General features: G+C 44.4%; 1 protein-coding gene and 1 pseudogene across 3 annotated transcripts; one reads left to right on the top strand and one right to left on the bottom strand.

The window, feature by feature from the left end:
• Positions 1-175: 175 nt before the first annotated feature.
• Positions 176-20,795, bottom strand: Gm7244 (predicted gene 7244). Of its 3 annotated transcripts, none has more exons than XM_011242584.1 (3): positions 20,746-20,795; positions 4,124-5,022; positions 176-856 (listed from the first exon to the last, which is right to left on the bottom strand). In XM_011242584.1, the coding sequence occupies exon 3, from the start codon at positions 697-699 to the stop codon at positions 322-324; it is 378 nt and encodes a 125-aa protein (XP_011240886.1). In that variant the 5' UTR covers positions 700-856; positions 4,124-5,022; positions 20,746-20,795; the 3' UTR covers positions 176-321. The 3 variants fall into 3 exon arrangements, 2 of the variants coding, with proteins under 2 accessions (XP_011240886.1, NP_001095067.1); XR_870535.1 differs by lacking the exon at positions 176-856 and adding an exon at positions 1,987-2,515 and having other exon boundaries at positions 4,902-5,022; NM_001101597.2 differs by lacking the exon at positions 20,746-20,795 and having other exon boundaries at positions 212-856; positions 4,124-4,196.
• On the top strand, positions 4,592-4,687 carry Gm51733 (annotated as a pseudogene).
• Positions 20,796-22,770: the final 1,975 nt, after the last annotated feature.

Below are 22,770 nucleotides of genomic sequence, written 5' to 3'. Positions count from 1 at the left end.
ACCAGAACATATTCTTCTCTCTCCCTCTCTCTCTCTCTAATTTTTAATTTTTTATTTTATTTTATTTTTTGGTTTTTCGAGACAGGGTTTCTCTGTATAACCTTGGCTGTCCTGGAACTCACTCTGTAGACCAGGCTAGCCTCGAACTCAGAAATCTGCCTGTCTCTGCCTCCCAAGTGCTGGGATTAAAGGTGTGTGCCACCACTGCCGGGCCTCTTTCTCAACACATAGGACTTTGCCAGCATCATCTGAAACTATACATCCCTTGCCTGGGTTTGGATTCGTTGGTCTAGCAGACTTAGGTCTGGGGATGTGTACCATTCAGTCTACCCCCATCTTCTTATTCTGCAAAGAATCATCGATAAAGGCTTGGCATTCCATTGGGTAAAAGGGCTTATACACATCAACCTTATTCGGAATCCGTTTTGGGGTTTCTTGATAGTAATTCTTCTTATCCCGGGCCATGGCCTTATCGTCCTCCTCATGATTCTCCACCATATAATGAACATAGTCAATAAGGAGGTCCAGAGACAAGGTACTTCCTTTCTTCTCTGGGAGGCTGGCTTCTGCCTCCAGGTCCTTTACCACACAGGGCTTCCGTACAAGATCCTTGGGTCTCTCCTCCGTGTCTACCTCCATGGCCTTTACCTTCCTCTTACGGAGGGGAACCGCCCTGTTGGGGTCCACGGCCAACCCCATCTCTGCCAGGTTCCGACACTCTCAGTTGACATTGTAACTGAATTTCTTCAGAGTTTTTTTCCCTTAGCTTCGGGCATCACACAAACTTGAAAACTGCCGCATCAGCAGCTCAAACTCTGAATGGCGCGCTCAGAGCAGCGTGATCATAGTCGCTCTTCTAAAAGTTAAAGGGGAGACATTATGAGGCCAGTGAGATGGTTCAGCAGTAGAGACATTTGCCATGCAAACCTGATGACCCGAGTTCGATTCCTGGTTCCCATGTCATCAAGATGAAAGGAGAGAAACTCTACAAAGTTATCCACTGACTTCCACATGTGTGTTCTTGCAAGCATAGCATGATACAAAAGCCCTTCCCTATCATGCTCACACAATAAATAATTTCAGCCATAGCATGTATGCATTCAGCTATTCCTTCATTGTAGGAGTGTTCATTGAGGGCTTACTATATATGCCAGGAGGCACTGCATCGGATGCTTTGAGATTCGTCCTTTTGTGATAGAGCATAAAAACCCATGGCTTTCTGGAGCTCCCCCCCGCCCCCCGCCCCCATCAGTCTGAGGAGGACTGAGAAAGGCCAGGGCAAAAGTCAAAGTCACCAAAATAGTCAGGGGAAATAGTCAGGGGACATCACACAGGGCTTTGAGGCAACGCTATTGTTAGACATTTGAATGCATTTTAAACAAGGGAATTAACTTTTACCCCACCCCCACCCCCACCCCGGCTTTAAGACAATCTAGCTACTGCAGGGTGCTCAATTTAGTTGGAGGTGGGGGGTGCAAAGTAAGAAATGAGACAAGGAGTCTCCCTCTTCCTGCTTTAAGCAGGAAATGATTGATGATCTTGGCCAAAGTGGAATCGTGAAGGGAGGAGGGCTGGGTAGACTTACAAATGGACTGGATACGGGACTTGTGGGGTGAGGAGGGGAGCGCTAATGACAAGATGGTGATCAAGCTCGGCTCAGGAAGTTAGGCCTGAGGGACTAAATGGTGATGCATTAACTGAGAGCTGAGGAGAGAACTGGCTAGAAAAGCCACTGTTCTCTTCCTTTCAGGACAAATCGGGAAAGCTTTTGTCCTGTCTCAAAAAAAGGAAGTGAATGAAAGAACGAATGTCTTTTTTTGTTTGTTTGTTTGTTTGTTTGGTTTTGTTTTGTTTTTTGTTTTTTCCAGGCAGGGTTTCTCTGTATAGCCCTGGCTATCCTGGAACTCACTCTGTAGACCAGGCTGGCCTAGAACTCAGAAATCTGCCTGCCTCTGCCTCCCAAGTGATGGGATTAAGGCATGCGCCACCACGCCCAACGAATGTCTTTCAAATTAAAGAAATACACCAAGGTTGCTGAGATTCAAGGGAAAGACTAGGTTTAGAAATACAATTTTAGTATTCACCAGATGTATGTACGTATGTATGTATTTAGAAATTCTCTCTAACCCAAGCTGCCCTCTAATTCCCTGTCTAGCTGAGATGACCTTGAACTTCTGAACCTACACTTCCCACAGACCCCATTTATGCAGCTCTCAACCAACAGGATTATAACCCCAGCCTTATTCGCCAAGTTGCAAATTGTGTTTGAGCATGGCTGGAGAAGTAGGTCAGTAGTAGAGTGTGTGTCTCCGTATACAGGATTAGACAAGACCCTATTAGACACAGCCATTTACTGATGATTAGACGTGGGGTGGAGGTGCAGGAACGAGAGTGTCAGAAGCCAGCTCTGTGGACTCTGTGGAGCTACTGAATCTAGAATGGGCAGCAGGAGGCTGAGCAGTGCTGGGTGTGTGGGCCATTCCAGTCAGTTTCTGTAATCCCAGCATTTAGGAGCCTGAAGGGAGAAGATTTAGTTTGAGGTCAGTCTAGGCTACACAGTAAGATGCCACCTCAAAAATGGGGAGGGGCCTAGTAACTAGTAGAGACATTGTCCCCCATGTCTTACACTCCCAGAAACTCAGGATAGGACATAGTAATCACTTGAGCTCTGGGGTTCAAGATCAACCAGGCAATAAGCAAAATCCCTGTATCCAAAAATCCCATTAGGTGCTGCGGAGAAGGCTCAGGGTGTAGTTTTCCCAGCACCCACATATGAGAGCTCACAAATGCCTGTAACTTCAGCTTAGGGGATCCAAACACCTTTTCTACCCTCTTTTGCCACTTGCACGTGTATGTGCACTTACCCACACATAGACATACGTGAATACACAAGTGTTTGTTTTTGACACAAGGCCTCACTATGTAGTCCTGGCTGGCCTGGGTCTCACTATGTACACCAAGCTGGCCTTGAACTTACAGAGACCAGGCTACCCTCTGTTGCTGGGATTTAAGTCATGCCCCCACCACACCTGGCTCATAATTAATGTTTTAAAAGTCAATTAAAATGGCTGGACAGGCCAATAAAACAGGAGAACCAAGTGGAGACAGTGTCTAAGAAACCAGGGGACCTAGCATTTCAAAGGAGATGTAGCTGTCAGCTACAGCAAATGTTACTGAGAGATAAAAAGGAAGACAGGCTGGTCCCTTGGATAATGGCACCCTCAGGGGAGAATTAGGAAACACAGTTGGAGATGGCTGAGAGAAGCATAAGGATGGTGAGAGACATCTGTCGCCAATTGTACGACAGATAAGACACACTACCTGCAAATCAACTAATCGTCCCCCATGCACCCCTACCCCCACCTCCAGTGCGCTGCTCAAATCAACTAACCTGGACAGGTGTGGGAGCAGGAGGAATGAGAGTTTCAGGTCAGCTACCAGGCAAGGCCCTGGTGAGACAAGAGCTGGAGGGAGAAAAGGAGAGAGAGAGAGGCAGAGAGAGAAAGGAGGGACAGAAGGAGAATTAAGGAGAGAAGGAAGGAGCTACGTATGCTATTTATAAAGGATTCTTTTTTAAAAGTATTACAAAACTAGCACGAGAAGGACTGCCTAGCATACGTGATGCTCTGAGGATCCCCAGCACAAAACAAGTAACCTCAAGGACACAAAGCAGCAGAGCCACCTGGGAGAAGGGAAGGTTCTGAGCAGGGAAGGAAAGAGGAAGGCTGGGGAAAGTGGCCATAGTCATGGTCAAAGTTTTGGCCAATCACGGTGGCATATTCCTGTAATCCACTCAGGAGGGCGGGGCAGATTTGGAGCACAAGGTGAGCCAGGGCAACATGGCGACACATCACTCTAGTTCAAAACAAGACAAGACAAACAAACAAACACACCTAAAATGTAGCTGGGCACAATGTTCTGGGAATACTCAGGAGACCCAGACCTGAGCATAGTCCTGTGTTTGGATCTTACCCAGGCTATACAGCAAGACCCTTTCATATCAAAAGAACAAAGCAAAGGTTTTTTTCAAACAGTATCAGTGGATGCTAACACCATGGGGTAAAATGCTGACACTTCTGTACCAACACATTCAGCATCAAGTCCACCACAAGAAGATACTCACCTTTCTTGTGGGAGGCTGGCATCAGAACCAAGAACCCCAGCTCGGTAGGCATGCTCTCTAACGCTGAGCTGAGCCCTAACCTCATAAAAGATACTTCTTAGCTATAAAAGGAAAAGGAGTGGCTTCACAGTGAGAAATTTAGCAGATAACTACCTTCTGTGATCAAAGCTGCTATGCTAAGTGAGGGTGGATGGTTTCCAGCTGCTTGACAGGCTAAGGTGAGAGGATCGCTTGAGAACTGAACTATCCTGGGCAACATAGCAAGACCTCTAATATGCTCAGGGATGGGCAGTAGATTCTGTGAACTTCTGCAGCTGATCCTTAGAGAACCACGCAAGCTTCACTTCTGCAACATAGCTACTCAAAGCTAGCAACTGGAATCTAACCATAAGAAAACAAAAGCCAACCCCTAAGTAAGGGGCATTCTACATAATCACTGGCCTGCTCACTTCTTAAAAATATTAAGGGATCCTTTTGTGGCTCACAACCTTAATGATTCGGTTTTTATGCCACATGTGAGACCTCCTTCAAGCCTTATTCTGTGGGAACATGACTCATCTGACATGGAAAATGTATTAATATAGTAAAAGACAAAGCCCAAGAAACTGCTCCTGATTAAAGAGACTAAAAATACATAATTTAATGCAGTCTCTGAATTGGATCGAACCAGGAACATGAACGTGTAAACAAACATGCATATGTCTACACAAAATAAATGTAAAAAGATGTAAAAGAAAACAAAGGAGCTGAAATTTAGATCAATTGGTAGAGTGCTCACTTAGCATGCACAGTGCCCTGGGCTCCACCAGGGGTGGTGGGGCACACCTCTAACCCAGCAGCAGTCAGGACGATCAAGAGTCCCAGACCATCCTTGGTGATGTATCGACTTTAAGGCAGGCCTGGAATACAAAAGGAGAAAGAGAATGTGGGAACTCGAAGACACAGATCGCAGTGAGGACCTGTGGAGACAGGCAATGGTGGAGAGCATGGTTCATTCATGCCCCTGTTGCAGACACTCTGTCTCTAGAACTCAGAGAATAAACTGTTGTTTCAACCCATCTTGTCTGTGGTGATTATTTTTTTCTTATAATTAGATGGGTCTTATAATGAGATGGGTCTTCATTGTTTAACGCTGTCTCCCCTGGAACTCATTGTGTAGACCATGCTGGCCTCAAACTCACAGAGATCTGCTTGCTTCTGCCTCCCAAGTGCTGGGATTAAAGGCCTGTGCTATCTTGTCTGGTCTTCTGGTACATTTTTATGCCTGTTGTCACAAATTAATTCCACATTACAAGGTAAGTATTGCAGGCAGTGAGATAGCGTAGTGGGCAAAGGCACTTGCTGCCAAACCTGGGGATCCAAATTGAATCCCCAGGACCTACGCAATGAATGGAGCAAAGGACTCCCACAGATTGTCCTCTGATGTCCATACATACAGCATGGTGGCCATACATACAGCATGGTGGGTGTACACACACACACACACACACACACACACATTTGCGCACGCGCGTGCGCACAAAATAAAATGTAACAAGAACTTCCAAAAGAAAGAGAGAAAAGTGAAAACTGCATATGTATCACGAACAGATGAAAACCGTCCCCATGAGTGGTAAGAGGAATAAAATCAGACATGGAAAGAGGCACGCCGGGGTCAAACCCACTTTCTGCCCTCACTCCAAAGACATACATGGTAACCGAGGGCTCACAACAGACCCAGGGATTAAAAACACATCAGCCGTCAACATAGATGCAGCAAACAAGAGTCAGCCTGGACTGGCCAATGAGCTGCCTACGATTGCACCCAGACACTGGCCAATTAGGCTGTCAGGCTTGGCAGAACATACCTTCATCTGCTAAACCATCTCAAGTGCCCGCTGGCTTTGAAAACAACATATTTAGATGTTTTTGCCTGCATGGGTGTCTGTGCACCACAAGAGTATCTGATGCTCAGAAGAGGGCATCTGATTGCCTGGAACTGGGGTTACCTTGAGCTGCCATGTGGGTACTGGGAACTGGACCCAGATCCTCTGGAAGAGCAGTCAGGGCTCTTAACTACTGAGCTGTCTCTGTAGGGCCCCCTTTGGCTTTTGTGTGTGTGTGTGTGGGGGGGGGGGGTGTTCTAGGGATTGAATTCAAGTCCCCATGATTGCAAAGCAAGCATGTTACCAGCTAGCTATCTCTCCAGCCCTAAAATCACCATTCTCAAGAACAGAAAAGACTGCCAAAAACAAAACAAAACAGACCAAAAAACCCCCTGCTATTATGAGATGTTTGCTTTTGTTTGTGCCCAGATACCTAGATTTTTAAAGTCACTGTAAGAGCTAGGAATAGCCAAAGTGTCTTTCCTGCTTCCATACCCTCAGTACAAAGGCTTCTGAGACCCCAGCACATACCCAGAACATTTTCAGTAGATACCAGATGGGGACCCTCCAATTCAGTTCTGGCATAATCTACCCGGCTAACCCACAGGCTAAAGGCTCAGTCCCTAAGATGTCTCCCACTTCAGACACCATTCGGGGTTCCCAATAAATCATCATTGGCTTCCACTTGCTAAAATGGTTCATAGAACTCAGGAGGGTTAACAATTACTAGCTTAGCAGTAGGAGGTTCACTGTGAGATCTAGGCCAGCCAGAGCCACAGTGAGAGACCCTACATCAGACAATAACAACAAAACCTACTAGATGATCATAAAGAAGATTGCAAGTGACAGACACACACAGAGAATAGATGCATAGACAAAGGACGTGCGTAAAGACTGGGACCTGCTCACCTGCTTTTGAACCACACCCCAGTAACCTCCATACATTCAGAAAACCAAAACCCCTGAACTGGCTCCCTTAGGGGTTTTGTGGAGGTTTCATGGTGTAGGCAGGGTTGATTAATGACTATGTCATTGGCCATTGGTGGTCAATTTAATCTTTAGTGAGTGGTTTAGTCCCTCTCATTACTTCAGATGTGGGAAGTGGGCCTGAAAGTCCCAGTAGTATTGGTCTTCTTAGAGGCCATTCCCCATCCTGAAGCAACTAAATCCTCCATTTATCTTCTTGGCATCTGAGACATCTGCCATCTCCCCCACACACTTGAAGGGCTTTAGGACTAATGTGGCAGGAAACAGGAAAAGCCAGATACACATTTATGTCACACTAGCACATCACAGAACTGGATTGTGTTCATTCACAGTCATAGATGTTAGGGGGGAAGAGTTAAAAAGACCAGAAGAAACCTTAGAAATTAGTCCCCAGAGAGAAGCCACAAGGAAGATTTCCAGTCAAGTTGGCTCTCTCGTTGTCAGAGTCAAAGTTTAAAAACAAGAAGCACATGAAATGGAAAAGAACTTCCCATCAAACACTTTACTGCAAAACAAACCTCTGTGGGGAAAGATTTGCTCTGTTTTAGGAAATGAAAGTATTGCCTGAGTCTAGGATCAAATTTAAAGTTGATCTTAAAACAAAGCAAAACCAACAGAGCTTTTTGGGTGGGATTCAGTAGGAAAGAATTTTGGACCTTGATTCAGATGTCAGTATGAGGGAAACTGTCTTCTTCCTGTATATGAACAACTCTGGCAGGTTTTTGTGTGCAGGCAATGGCAGCCCTTAGATAGCTTTAGATGGAGGCTGTTACCTGAAAAATCAAAACAGGATTAGAGAGATGGGACTTTCTATCCCATCCCCTAAAGGTTAAGCTTTTCACCAATAGGCAATGGCCTAGTCAACGAAGCCTCCTTAAGGAGAGCTTTCATTAAAGCCGTAAGGAGCAGAATCTGGCTTAACCAGTACACGTGAGCATGTGGAAGTTCTTGAAGGGTGGTCCATCCTCCCACCTTACCCGCTGTTCCCCATCATCCGGAGCTAACCAGTATCCTCGGTAGTATCACAGCAAGTTCTGTGAGTTGCCGTAGTGACACAATAGAACCAAGGTGGAGTTGTGGGAATGCCAGCTTAGAACCGGCTGTCAGAAATGCAGGCAAACCATCTCAGGGCTGTGGTTGGCATCTTCAGTGTGCAGCAGCCTAGAGGAGTGAGCCCTCGGTCTGTGGGATCTGAGGTGTCTTTCGGAAAATAGCATATGACATGGGCTGGATTTGAGGATTATGGTTCAAAAATGCTTGCTTCCTTGCTTGCTTGCTTGCTTGCTTGCTTGCTTGCTTGCTTGCTTGCTTGCTTGTTTGCTTGCTTGCTTGGTATATATGTTGAAGATCCTATACATTTTGTCCCAGAAGTCTACTCCATTATATTAAAGTATGACAGGAAAAACTGAATTTGGAGGTTTCTTCAATAAATCCTCAGAGCTGTTCATTCTGTTTGTAGTGACCTCATTTGAAAGTGGGTTGTGTGGGAAAAGCCTTTATCAGAGATATGTCATTGATTCCTGAGAATCAACAACCCAGAAGGGAAACAGAGGCAAGAAAGATCCTTAAGAAATAGAGGGGACATAAGAAGGAAAAGGGCCTCTTCAACCTTCCTAGCTCTGGTCTGTCACCCTGACTAGCCTATCCCAGGCGTCTTCAATGCTGGCCAGACCACCAGCAGAACTTGACTCCCCTTATTGAGAGATAACCAGAAATGTAAGTGGTAAAGATGGCTAATGAGAGGCTGGAGAAATGGCTCAGGGGGTGACAACAGTTCTTCCAGGGGAACCAGGTTCAGCACCCCCTTGGCAGCTTACAGCTGTTCCAGGGGTTCCAACAGCCCCACACAGACACACATGCAGTCAAAAACAACAAACAGAGCACATAACATAAAAATAAATGATTTTTTAAAATACAGCTAATGAACTACTGTGTGAGTGCAACCTCCCTGTGGCATACTAATAGGTGGTTATGATTTCTTTGATGTTATAGCTGTGGTGATATAGCTCTGCTATCCTTCCCACCTCCAATAGTCTCCCTTCCAAGAATAGAACTCTGAGAATAAGAAAGAGGAACTCGGCAGTACATACTCCATCTAACTCTGAAACTTAGGTTCAGATAAAGTAGCTTTGAAGCCGTCAGATCACTCGAGCAGCTAACGCTGAGACCCTTTGGTGTGTTTCTCTCCTAACACCCCACTTGACTCTTTCCAATGCACCTTGCTTTCTGCTTAGCCCCAAAACTCCCTAAGGTTCCTTTCTTCTCAGTCATCCCAGGAGTCTTCTCTGTGACACCCAGAACTCAGCTACACTTGAACAGAGTTTCCCATCCCCAGGGGGATTCTTCAAGCACCCAGCAGGCAACAGCCTGCTGAATTTCCTGCTGCCTGTGACAAAGCCTTAGCCTGTGAGAAATGCTGGAAAGCATCCAACTCAAATAAAGCCCTCAGCGTTTAGAAACCTCATACAGAAAAGACATTCATGAATGCAGTGAATGTGGAAAACCCCTTAGGCAAGGCAATACCTCTTAGATTTGAGGGGAATGTATGTAGGAGAGAAAGAACATCTGTGGGCTGGACATAACTGAGTATTTTTTCCTTCCCCCAAATGATATTCTCTCTATGTATTTTCTTGCCTCCCTCTAACTGGCTGAAAATTAAAACTTGGACCTCCCATGTGCAAGAAAACCATTTGTACATCTGGTCTACCTCCTCAGGTCACCGAACATTATCTTGAATCCCATTACCCATTCTATATTTAAGAATCCATACAATCCGGGAATGATTGGTGGGAACCTCTAATCCCAGCACTCAGGAGGCAGAAGCAGGTGGATTTATGTGAGTTTTAGGTCAATGTGGTGTATATAGAGAGTTTCAGACCAGCCAGAGCTCCACAGCGAGACCCTGTCTCCAAAATTAGAAGAATCCATGGACAAATGATAAACATGGAGGCATGCCAGCTCTAGTGAATACTGCACACTCACAGGTCTTAGGATGGCAGGAAAGCTACTTCATTGTCAAGCCTCCTTAGCTAGAAGCAATACCTCATTAAAGATAAAAACCTTTGTACTGGGAAGGAACCCCACATATGTAGCAAATGCAGTAATCTCCAGCCCAAAGAAAAACTTCCCTGATAATCAGCTATTACACACAGGGAGAATTTTGAATGTCATAGGCATGAAAAGGCTTTTTAGAAAGAAGCCATGAGTAGGACTAGGGATATAACTCAACAGTAGAGTGCTTGTCTAGCATGCTTCTCTCTTACTCGATCATCAGGAACACACACACATATGTACACATACATTAAACACCAGAGACTTTTTTTTTTGGCTTTTAGAGACAGGGTTTCTCTGTGTAGCCCTGGCTGTCCTGGAACTCACTCTGTAGACCAGGCTGGCCTTGAACTCAGAAATCCGCCTGCCTTTGCCTCCCAAGTGCTGGGATTAAAGGCGTGCGCCACCACTGCCACACCAGAGACTTCATAATGAAGACAAACCCTGCATGTGTAAGGAAGGCAAGAAATCACTCACTCAACGCCAAACTGGATCTCCCTTTTAAATTCATACTTGTGGTATGCTCTATAAAACTTGTCTTATTTTGTCTTGGTTTGGGTATGGTAGCTTGGGCCTATAATCCCAGCACTTGGCAAGTATAGGCAGGAACATAGTGAAGGCCTGGGCTAGCAGAAAGCCTGTCTCAAAATGAGCCAAATCAAACCAAAACATAGTAATGAGTGTGGTATGATCATGAGGAAATACTGAGGCAGTGTGACACTAAGCACTCCGTGAATGCACCAACAGGCCTGGTTTAGTTGAGTTGCTTCTTATGCATGCAAGAACCATACTAGCAACTCTAAAGTCCTGGTCTTCCGCGCCTTTAATCCCAGTCCTCCGGAGGAAAAGCCAGGTGGATCTCTGTGAGTTCCAGGAAAACCTGGTTTGTATAAGGCGTTCCAGGACAGCCAGAGCTTCATAGTGAGACCCTGTCTTGAAACGAACAAACCATACATGTAACACATACTATGAGTGTGCAAAAACCTTCTTTTAGGCACTGCTTTGAGTTTGAGTACTGAAAACAAAAGAAAAAACTGATTTTAGTGATCTAGGGACAACTCAGAATATGTACCACATTGGACACAAGTGAACATACACTCACTAAAACCTTACAAATACTTTGGAAAAGTTTCACCAGGAATTCCTATTTTATAACATAATAGAAGTCTTTCTTCCTTCTTTCCTTCCTCCCTCCCTCCCTCCCTCCGCTCCCTCCCTCTCTCCCTCCCTCCCTCCCTCCCTCCCTCCCTCCCTTCCTTCCTTCCTTCCTTCCTTCCTTCCTTCCTCCCTTCCTTTTTCCTTTGAGACATCTCAAGTAGACCAGGCTGACCTCAAAGTTGCTAAGTAGTTGAAGATGACTTTGAACTACTGATCCTCCTGCCTCCACTGTCCAATTGCTAGGATTACAGATATGAGCCACTAACCCTGATTTTTGTATGGTGCTAGGAATCGAACCAGGGTTTTATTCATGTCTAAGCTCTCTACCCCTATGTATTTTTAATAAGGAAAATTTTTTTCAGAAAATAGATACTAGAAAAGAAAAGCTTTCACAACAAACATTATTAATACTATTTGTGGGCATGGGAAAACAGAGTCTTATGAAGCCCAGACTGCCTCATACTTTAAAAATATGTTTATTTAAAATCATATATATGGTGTCCATGTAGGTGTATATGAGAGTGTAGATACTCTTAAAGTCCAAAAGAAGGAGTTCCAAAAGAGGGTGTTGGATCCCCAGGAGCTAGAGTTACAAGTGATCGTGAGCTGCCTGACCTGGGTACTGGGTATCAAACTCTGGTTCTTTCCAAGAATTCTAGATGCTCTTAACTACTGAACCATCTCTTCCTCCCCTACAGCAAAGTTGATGTAGCAAAGGATGACCTTGGACTTCTGATGTTCCTACCTCCACCTCCTGAATGCTAACATTTCAGGGACAGGCCTCCACAACTGCTTTATTAATGCTAAAAATTTAAGATTATTCCACCTAAAGGTCATAAACAAATGATGTATCTGCTGTACTACTGCTCATTATCACGGTGTTTTCCTTTTTAGGAGACTGAAGCATTCCATCTTGCTGGACACTCCTTAAGTGAGAAGATGAGTAACTCAAAATAGCTTCAGGAAGTCCCTGAAACTGACCAGATTCACTAGGCCCCTCCCTATGAGAATAAGCAATACAGACTGAGAGTCCACCTCAGATGCTGAGCTGCACAGAAGACTGAGGCAGCTGAGCAGCCAGGACTCAAGCAAGCTGAGCTTCAAAGAAGATTCTCAGAGGAGAAAACCAGCGAAGACAACTCAGACCAGATCAGCTTCCTGGAAGAGGTTTAGCCTGGAAACCTGAGGCACCTGGAAAGGACACTCTTCAACCTGTGGAGCTGCCTGATGACTGTGCAATGCGCTTCAGGTTTCCCACTGTGTGAGCTGTCACCCATGCTGGAGTGGGCTTTCGTAATATAGCTGTCTTTGAGTTATTTCTGTTCTTGTAACTAACCCCTCATCCATACTTCTGTAGGTAATCCAAATGAACTCAATTGTTCACCAAGTTGGACTTTTTTGGGGGGGTATCTCTACTTTGGACTCTTGTGGGTTCCCTGTCTAGGGTAAGTAGACATAAGAGTTACATTTCCCCTCCCCCTGCCCTGAAAATTTTGTCATACAACACATGGCTGTAGAGTTGTTGCACAATGAAAGAGACAAATCCAAAAAACATAGGATAAGAAGAGAAAAACAAGGTCTTAGGCTGAAAGGAAAAGTATCATTCTGGAGCCTTAAGACCAAGTTCTCAGCAGGGAGGAGATTTGCCCCAGGAGGACAGGGGGCAGGGGATAAAAGACAGAGACGGAGATGGGGGGGGCGGTGAGGGTGGGGAGGGGACAGGGGTGTTTGTCCCAGGAGATAAAGGACTGACTGCCAGGAGAGAAGACAGATGTGGCCCACAGGCAAATGACAGTTTATAAAGGTACAAGAGGAAAACCAGGTTAGGGTGAGGTGTTTAATTTTATTTAGGCATGTTAAATAGGGCAGCCAAAGAGGCCTTTGAATGCTGGACTTCAATACTTTGATAGCTTGACCTTGGTGGTCAGCCTCAGGAGGAGGAAATGGCCAAATAAGGAACTAGGCCCTGGTGGCTAGCTTTAGGAATGTAATCTAAGCGTTTTTTTAGCAAGGCAGAGGGAATTGGGGAGAAGGGCAAGGCCTGCCAGAGTGCTGGCAGCCACGCTCCAGCTGACCAGAGTCCCTTCACCTAGAATGCAAAAGCCACAGATTCCTGTTCTTCAGCCTTGAATCAGGAGCAATGACACAGGCTTGTAGCTCCAGCACTTTGTCAAAAAGAAAAAGAGAATGAGAGAAGGGGGGGGGTGAAGAAGGAAAGAAAGAAAGAAAGAAAGAAAGAAAGAAAGAAAGAAAGAAAGAAAGAAAGAAAGAAAGAAAGAGAGAGAGAAAGAGAGAAAGAGAGAGGGGGGGAGGAAGGAAGGAAGGAAGGAAGGAAGGAAGGAAGAAAGGTCTAAAACCAAAGAAGACAGCCTCAGAGATAAGTGTGTATCAAACCTTGCTTCATTACAGGATTCTATAGACTTCTAAGATCTGGGGTCTCCATCTTAAAGAAGTAGAAAGTGCTGGATGTAGCCAGTGGTGGAGAGCCCTCGCCTAGCACGTATAGGGTTCCAGGTACCATCTCCAAGGGCAACCCCTTCCTATGGGCCCCCTCAGAGAGAGAAAGAGAGAGAGACAGAGAGACAGACAGACAGACAGAGACAGAGAGACAGAGAGAGAGACAGAGACAGAGACAGAGAGGATATGTGGTACATACCTGTAATTTCAGGACTGGAGAGTCTGAGGCAAGAGGCCAGCCTGGGCTACGTAGTCAGACACCAGTTCTTAAAAGAACCTGTACAGAGTATGAGGACGAGACTACAGAGATAGAGCCCTGAGCCCATTCAAATCAGAAAGTCACAGAGAAGAGACCTTCATATAATTAAATTACTTAAAGGCGTACAACTCTACTATGCAGCAGCTCAACTTTATATGAATTTCATGAGAGATCTGGAGAAAGTCTGACATCTTCTTGAATTGATCACCTTGTGATCAATGTATCTCAGCCCCGTACTCTTAAGTATTAACCAGAGAAATGAAGGTCCGAGTACCTTAAAGACTCGCACATGGATGTCCACAATCCTTTTGTTTATAAGCCGCTCAAAACTTGAACACTCCATTAGCAGCTGAAGGAAAAGAAATGTCTTCTGCCTGGGCTCAATATACATATATTTTCCCCAAACAAATGAAAATTAAGAGAATTAGAGAGGGGGCACTGGAGAGATGGCTTAGCAGTTAAGAGCACTGACTACTCTTCTAGAGGACCTGGGTTCAATTCCCAGCACCCACATAGCAGCTCACAGCTGTCTGTAACTCCAAGATGTAACACCCTCCCACAGACATACATGCAGGAAAAACATCAATGCACATAAAATAAAAATATATAAATTAAAGAGAGAGAGAGAAACAGAAGATTAGAGTGATTGCAATGCATGGTGGGAGGGAAACAGGCAAATTTCCTGGCTCGAGGAGACATGTATGGGAATTCATAGCTCAGGATATTTGATAAGAAGGGCCACATAGAGAGCCAGAACATCACAGAGAGATGGGCTTCTCATAAACAGTGGGGGGGGGGGGAGGGGCTTCAGGGGAGGAGACAAGGAAGCCCTGAGTGTGTGAAGTCCTGAGTGAATGAGTGGTGGTGACCTGTGCCAGCCATGTTTAGGACCCCAGAGGCTCAAACCCATGGGAAAATGACAAAGCTTTCCCAGCCCGGTGTGAGACTCAGGGAAATGGCAAATCCCCCCTGTCTGGTCTGTGTGTGGACATTAATCATGTATTCAGAAAATGTCCACCATAGTGTTTGTCCCCTGTGTATTTATAGCCTGAAGACTGCTCCCCTACAGAGCACACTCCTACCAAGATTAGCTAAACCTGTCTGCTTGATACAGCTTCGTCCCATAAGCCATGCCCCCTTGTTTGTCTATATACAATAACCCTGCCTCCTTCTTCAGCTGTAAGCAGTCACCCCACCTCTCTGTTCACCTCTATATAATAAACACACCGAACTTCTGGGGTGCTGAGGTTTCTCCAGCAGGGAGTCCAGACTATCAGATCTGAGCTTTCTATCCGTGTGTCCATCTGTCTTTTCTTCAGTCCTTCGTCACTCCTAGTCAAGTCTAAGTTCCAGAAAACATGCAATGACTTGGCAGCAAACAAGTCATTCTGTGGTGTTGTATCACAACACCACAGAAAATATATGTGCACAAAGATTTCTCACTGAGAGATGGTCTGTGTTGGCAATAATTAAGCAAGCCCGGTTATTTCTCTGGGAAATATCATGCAGATTCCTGGTAAATATCCAAAAGATTGGCCACATTAAATATTAAGAAAGATGAAGGGCAAGTAAGCTGGAATACCCCACCAGAGGGAAGTGAGATGGTGTGAGTGAGTGTGAGTGAGAGAGAGAGAGAGAGAGAGAGAGAGAGAGAGAGAGAGAGTGTGTGTGTGTGTGTGTGTGTGAATGTTGATATGAGTACAGCTGCCCTGGGAGGCCAGATTCTCCTGATGCTGGCATTAGAAGCAATTGAGATTCACCCTATTTGAATGCTTGGGAACCAAACTCAGGTCCCACAGAAGAGCACGACACACTCTCGGCTGCAGAGCCCACTCTCACAAGCCCCCATTTAGCAGCTTCTTAAACCAGCACTTTCCCCTATGCCTCAGTCCTGCTACTATGCATTTACAAAAGAGATGCAAAAGTGCACATCCATACAAAGACGTGTACATGAATGTTTATAAAAGGTTTATTGTGTAGCTGGGTGCGGTGGCACAATGCCTATAATCCCAGTTCTTGGGAGGTAGACGGAGAAACCGGAGTCAAGGTCATTCCTGGCTACATTTGGAGCTGAGACCAGCCTGGGCATCGTGAGATCCTGTCTCAGTACATAGGGGTAGGAGAGATGGGTCAGTGGTTAAGAACATTGATTGCTTTTGCAGAAGACCCAGTTTCTGTTCCTAGCACCCACGTGACAGCTCACAACCATCTGTAACTCCAGTCCCAGGGGATCAGAGCCTTTTTATGCTCTCTTAGGGCACTGTACTGGCTAGTTTTGTGTCAACTTGACACAGCTAGAGTTATCACAGAGAAAGGAGCTTCAGTTGAGGAAATGCCTCCATGAGATCCAACTGTAAGGCATTTCCTCAATTAGTGTTCAAGGGGGAAAGGCCCCTTGTGGGTGAGACCATCTCTGGGCTGGTAGTCTTGGGTTCTATAAGAGAGCAGGCTGAGCAAGCTAGGGGAGGCAAGCCAGTAAGGAACATCCCTCCATAGCCTCTGCATCAGCTCCTGCTTTCTGACCTGCTTGAGTTCCAGTCCTGACTTCCTTTGGTGATGAACAGCAGTATGGAAGTGTAAGCCGAATAAACCCTTTCCTCCCCAACTTGCTTCTTGGTCATGATGTTTGTGCAGGAATAGAAACCCTGACTAAGACAGGCACGCATGGAGCAGGACATACATGCAGACAAAAACAACAATACACATAAAATAAATAAAAAAGTAAAACTTTAAAATAATAAATAAATATTTAAAAGTCTTATTTGTAGCCGGGTGTGGTGGCGCATGCCTTTAATCCCAGCACTCGGGAGGCAGAGGCAGGTGAATTTCTGAGTTCGAGGCCAGCCTGGTCTACAAAGTGAGTTCCAGGACAGCCAGGGCTAGACAGAGAAACCCTGTCTCAAAAAACAAAAACAAACAAACAAACAAAAAAAGTCTTATTTGTAATAACTCCAAATTGGAATATCCATTAACAGTTAAATGGGAATTATGTAGTCATATAATACAGTGCTTTTTAAGCAATGAAGGCAAATTAGCAGTTTATGTATGCAATAGCATAGATTAACCTCAAAATGATTATGCTAACTAAAACCAGCATGACTCCCACAAAGTTCCTTACAGCACGAATCTATTTAGATAAGTAAATGTAAACTGATTAGTAGCGATAAGAAACAGATCACAGGTTGCCTGAGCAGTGAGGATGTCAGGGGAGGGACTAAACAAATTCAGAAGAGAACTTTGACTAGGGATAAGTATGCTCACTTTTTCCACTGCAGTGACAGATTCAGGATGTGTACATATTCCAAACCCTATTAAGCTGCTTACTATAAACATGTGCAGTTTAGGGCATGCTCTACCCCTAAAAGTGCAAGAGTTGTTTTAAGATTTCGGAGAATTATAATAAGCTAAGGACAGTATAAAAATAGATTAGAATAAATCTCCATTTGTAATACAATCAAGACTTAAGATGTCTTAGACTGTGCCTCAGTTTTACAAGACACTAAAGATATTAGGAGCTGGAGAGATGACTCCGTGGTTAAAAGCACTTGCTGCTCTTATAGAGAACCTGGGGTTCAGCTCCTAGCACCCAGATTGGTGGCTCACTGTTTCCTGTAACTCCAGCCCCAGGGGATCAGATTTTCTTTTTTGGCTTCTACAGGCACCTGCATGCCCATATTGCATATAAGCATATAATCTCTCTCTCTCTCTCTCTCTCTCTCTCTCTCTCTCTCTCTCTCTCTCTCAGCACACACACTTGTGGAAGCCAGAGGTCAATAGTGAGTACCTTCCTCAATCACTTCCTACCTTTTTTTTTTTTTTAATCATTACATGTGTTTATTTGGGGGAGGGAGACATACCATGATACCTGTATGGAAGGCAGAGGACAGTTTGTGGGAGTTGATTCTCCTCTTCAACCATTCGAGCCACAGGGATCATCACACTCTGGTTTGGCAACAAGAGCATCCACCGAGTTTACCCACTGAGATATCTCGCCTTCACTCACTGAACACAAAGCTCATCAACTGGATTAGAACAACTGGCTAGTGAGCTCCAGGGATCCTCTACCCAGTGCCTCCAGTGCTGAGATCACAGCTGCACTTGTTTCTGTTGCTGTTGTTTAATGTGGGTGTAGAGATTGAACTCAAATCCTCAGGCTTCTGTTGTGAGCATTTTACCCACTAAGCCACGTCCCCTAAATACTATATATTTTGAACAAGAAGAACCTGTTCATCAGATCATAGAAATTGGATTCAAAAGCTATAACAACAAAAATGGCAACTAAATGTCTATGTTTTTAAGATCTACCTTATTTTTAACTAGGGAAGGCAGTATGTGCACTGAATTCTGGAGCTCACAGAGATACAAAGTTCCTTGGAGCTGGAGTCATAAGTGGTTGTAAGCCAGGGCTACACAGAGAAAATATTATATGATACATAATGTATGATGTATGATATAATACAATGCCATATATAATATAATACACAATATGTAATATACTATATAATACACAATATATAATATACTATATAACATACAATATAACATACTATATATACATATATATGTGTGTGTATCTATATTTATATATGAATGACATCTAGGTTTTACTATCTCTTCTAGATATGCTGATGGCCTTTTTACCAAGATTTGAAGTCAAGGAATTATAATATGGTTATGGAGTCTAAATTGAATGTGGAAGTTTCTTTGCTTGCTTGCTTGTTTGTTTGGCTTTCTGTTTTTTGAGATAGGGTTTCTCTGTGTCCTCTGTGCATTGGCTGTTCTGGAACTTGATTTATAGACTAAGCTGGCCTTGAACTCACAGAGATCTTCCTGCCTCTGCCTTCTGAGTACTAGAATTAAAGACATTCTCCACCATGCCTGCCCATAGAAGGAATATTTTAATTATATGTAAACAGTTATTTTGACTATATATGCCATAAACTGTGATGAACAATGTATTTCAATTTGTACTATAGAGATCAAAGAATAATTTTTTTCACAATAATGTTTATAGTGGTTAGGATTAGACCAGGGCATCATGCACACTAAACACATATTGTACCACTAACTGATATCCCCAACTCCCTAAAATTTCTTAGATATTCTGTCCAGTGGTAAAATAAATAATATAAATGTCCAAATTCTCATTAAAGGTGCTTAAACTTTATGCATCATAGAAATGGAAATTAAGGGAATTTGGGGTCATTTTATAGTTATTAGAGAGAAAAAAAATTAAGACCAGTAGCATCTACTGTAGTAGAGTACTTGTGTTTCTGTTGGGAGCAGTAGGAAGCAGTCCAATCTCTTTGGGAAGCAATATAGTAACGCCAGTTAATGGTAACTCTGTTTCTAAGAATAGGAATGTTATATTAGGCATCCCTGTTGATCCTGAAGAATGGCATTCTAACGAGCTAATTATTTAAACTGGAGAGCCTTCGTGAACAGCCGATCTGATCTGCGAAGGGACTTCACGTTGACATCCCTTTATCTATTCAAATCCAGACTCTCCAAAGAATACAGTTACTTTATTTCCTTCCCCGAGTCTTCATCAACTCACCCCATATCTTCAGGAACCAAGACTGAAGACTGTAATCACCACAGGGCAGGTTTTTTCATAAGCCATTGATCATCCCCTAGGCCTATTCAATTCCCAAACACAGTCCCTCACTAACTGCTGTCTAGCCTGGGCACAGTCCCTCACTAACTGCGGTCCAGCCTGGTCACAACCCCTCACTAACTGCTGTCCAGCCTGGGCACAGTCCTTCACTAACTGCTGTCTAGCCTGGGGTTCATTTATTCCGCTCATATTACTCTCCACTTCCCAAGTTGGTCATCTTTCCCGTCTCCCTCTCCCCACAAAGAAGGCAACAGAGTTCTCTAGACATCATTGGTTAGTGGGTAATGGCACTTCTGAGGTTGTTCCTCATGCATGCTAATAGATGTGTTTATCTTTCTCTCCTATTAATCTTCAGTTGTTGCCCCATTCCAGCAAGTCCTTGGAAAAGGTAGGGGACACTTTCCCTTTGCCCTACATCTACATAATCGTTCAATTCAGTGGGAATAAGGGCAGTACAGGGCAGTTAATGAATTTTTTTTTTTTTTTTGCAACAGGATGGATGAAGTTAGAGATAACCAAACTATAAAAATGCTAAGAAAGTTCTGCACACTGATTAAAGATAATGAACTATTGCTTTCTCCATGAGCTTGGAATGACTTCCAAGAGATACTGTTGAGTGAAAAGGGCAAAATGGAAAAGCATAGAGCATAAATCAGTGCTCTGCTGGAGAAACAGAGCTACATAGAGACTTCTGGAAGGTCATTGGGGCTGGGGGCGGGGGAGAGGGGAGAAGAGCAAATCTGAAATGCAGAGGCCAAGCCATAGGTCAGAGGTGGGGCAGCTGATCCCTCCACTAGTATATTTTCTTCTTCCCAAATGTCTTAGTTCTGCTGTTAAGGACTTGCCTGTTTCTGGATTGTCGGTTGGTTGGTGGGTGGGTGTTGTGATGGCACTCTATGTACCAGGCAAGTCTGCTACTGCACTGCATCCCGAGGACCTCTGAACACCTTTAAGCTCATTGAATAAGACCCACAGAGACGATCAAGAATATTCCCCTTTACTCAAAGTCAACTGATTGTGACTTTAATCACATAGCCAAACACCCTCAACAGCAACACCAAAACAAACAGTTGATGGAATAACTGAGTAGGCACGCTTGTTTCTCCACAACTAGCCGCCAGAGGTATAATGCTCCTCCCGTTCCCTTTGCACTTGATCTTAGCCACAAGGCCAACAAATGATGTTTCATTTTCTTATAAAACAAATAATGAGAAATCCTGCGTCATACCTTCCACACTACCTTCTTCTTATCTGCGGTACCACTTTGTGCAGCTTTGGTCAACCGCACCTACTGATAGCAGAGTTCAAGGGAGTTAGCTCCTCCCAGTTTCACAGCTAGAGGCGTGGTTTTTACTGTAGCCACTTAAGCATGCAACTAAGTTTTCTTTTCTAATTAAACAGATAGCCTCCATCTTCCCATTTAAAGGGAGCACCAGCTACGAATTCTATGAACAATAGTTCCCTGAATGGTGACCACAATCATGGGGAAATGTGTCTACAATGAATCCTTTTGGATCTATGTGATGACCCAGTTATGACGATTGTGCTTCAGAGAGCAGCATTTCTTCCCCAGGCACAAGGACCAGTTTGTGTCAGTTCTTGTCTGGGATCTGTTCCCTTGTCAAGGTTACTTGGGATCTTCTCTGCAGCCCTCACTGACAGCTGGAAACACAAATGAGCAGTCTGTGTTGCTCTTTTCTGTTTTTGACCTTGCTCCTAAGGGACATTTCAGAGGCCCACGTTTCTTTCTGCTTTTGTGTGATACGGTGGCTGGGGTGCTGGTGTTTCTTGGAGGTCCCTTTCAGCCATAAATCCAGAGTACAGTTAAATGTAAACTAATTTAAAACGTGTTTTTATACCAGAGCAGGGGGGGGGGGGGCTGGGAAGTAGAAGATGACTCAGCAGTTAAGAGCACCGGCTGCTCTCCCAGAGGATAGAGAAGCCAGCTTTGGTTCCCAGCACCCACATGGAAGCTCACAACTGTCTGAACTCCAGTTCCAGATCTGACACTGTCATCTGACCTCCGAAGGCACCAGGCACCCATGTGGTGCAACAGACGTACATGTGGACAAGATACTCATACACATAAAATAAACAAATGAAGAAAACTCAAAAGTAAACAGAACAAAGCAAGAGCTGGAGAGATGGCTCAGCCGGTAAAGAGCAGCAACTCCTGAAAGCTGACCTCTGTCCTCCGCACGCATGCTGGGACATGTGTGTGCCTGCAGAAACACACACATAGGCACACACGCACTAAATGAAAATAAACATTATTTTCTAAAAATGAAGACAGCTGGGCAATGGTGGCACAACCTTTAATCCCAGCACTCGGGACTCAGACAGGTGAGTTCAAGGTCAGCTTGGTCTACAGAGGGGGTTCCAGGACTGTTAAGGCTGCAGAGAGAAGCCCTGTTGGGGGGAGGGGAACCCTGAACAAACAGTGGTCAGCTTTCCCCTCCGAGTCTGATTTGGCGTCAGCTCTAGCCGAACAATGACGAGGAAATGACAGAAGGAAATGACAGGGACAGAATGGAAAGACAGCTGCAGGATCTGGTCCTCTGGCTTGATTGTTTCCTTTCCAAACAAAGTAGAACCGCGGAACTAGGGAGCAAACCGGAAAAGAACAGGACCTTCAGGAGGGTGGGCTGAGAAGATGACTGACAGGCTCCACAGAGCGAGATGGTTGCCAGAGACCAATCGAACTTTCTGGGGCTCAAGAGATGGCTCGGAGGTGAAGAGAGCTAAGAGGTTAAGATCTTCAAGAGGAATCTGGTTCAATTCCCAGCACCCACATGGCAGTTCACAGCTGTCTGTAAGTCTAGTTCTACGGGCTCTGACACAGACATACATACAAGCAAAACACCAACGCACATAAGAAATAAAAAGGCATCATCAAAAAGATTGTTAATGGAAAAAAAATGAAAAAGAGAACACTTTCTAGGAATTCTCACCAAGGAAGCATATAGATAGCTTATCTTTTTTAAAGTTTATTTAAATTTTAGTTTTTGAAGCCAATGCAGGACAAGCTGTCTCTATTTTGAGTAATTCTCTGTTTTTGTATAAAGCCCCACAGCTTGCCCAGTCTTGTCTTTACAATACAGATCTGTTTGATCCACAGGAAATTGCAAAAATAGGGGATGACCAAATGTTAAACAAGGTGAATCGTAAGCCCAGAGATAGAAAAGAAATAGAAGATTTTTTAGAAAACCAAACTCTAAGCCAAATACAGAGATTAAAATCCACCGGAACAGGG

The sequence above is a fragment of the Mus musculus genome, chromosome 9 (assembly GCF_000001635.26).
Source record: "Mus musculus strain C57BL/6J chromosome 9, GRCm38.p6 C57BL/6J".
Taxonomy (NCBI): Eukaryota; Metazoa; Chordata; class Mammalia; order Rodentia; family Muridae; genus Mus; species Mus musculus.
The sequence above is the reverse complement of the archived record's forward strand: the minus strand, read 5'-3'. Positions and strand labels throughout refer to the sequence as shown.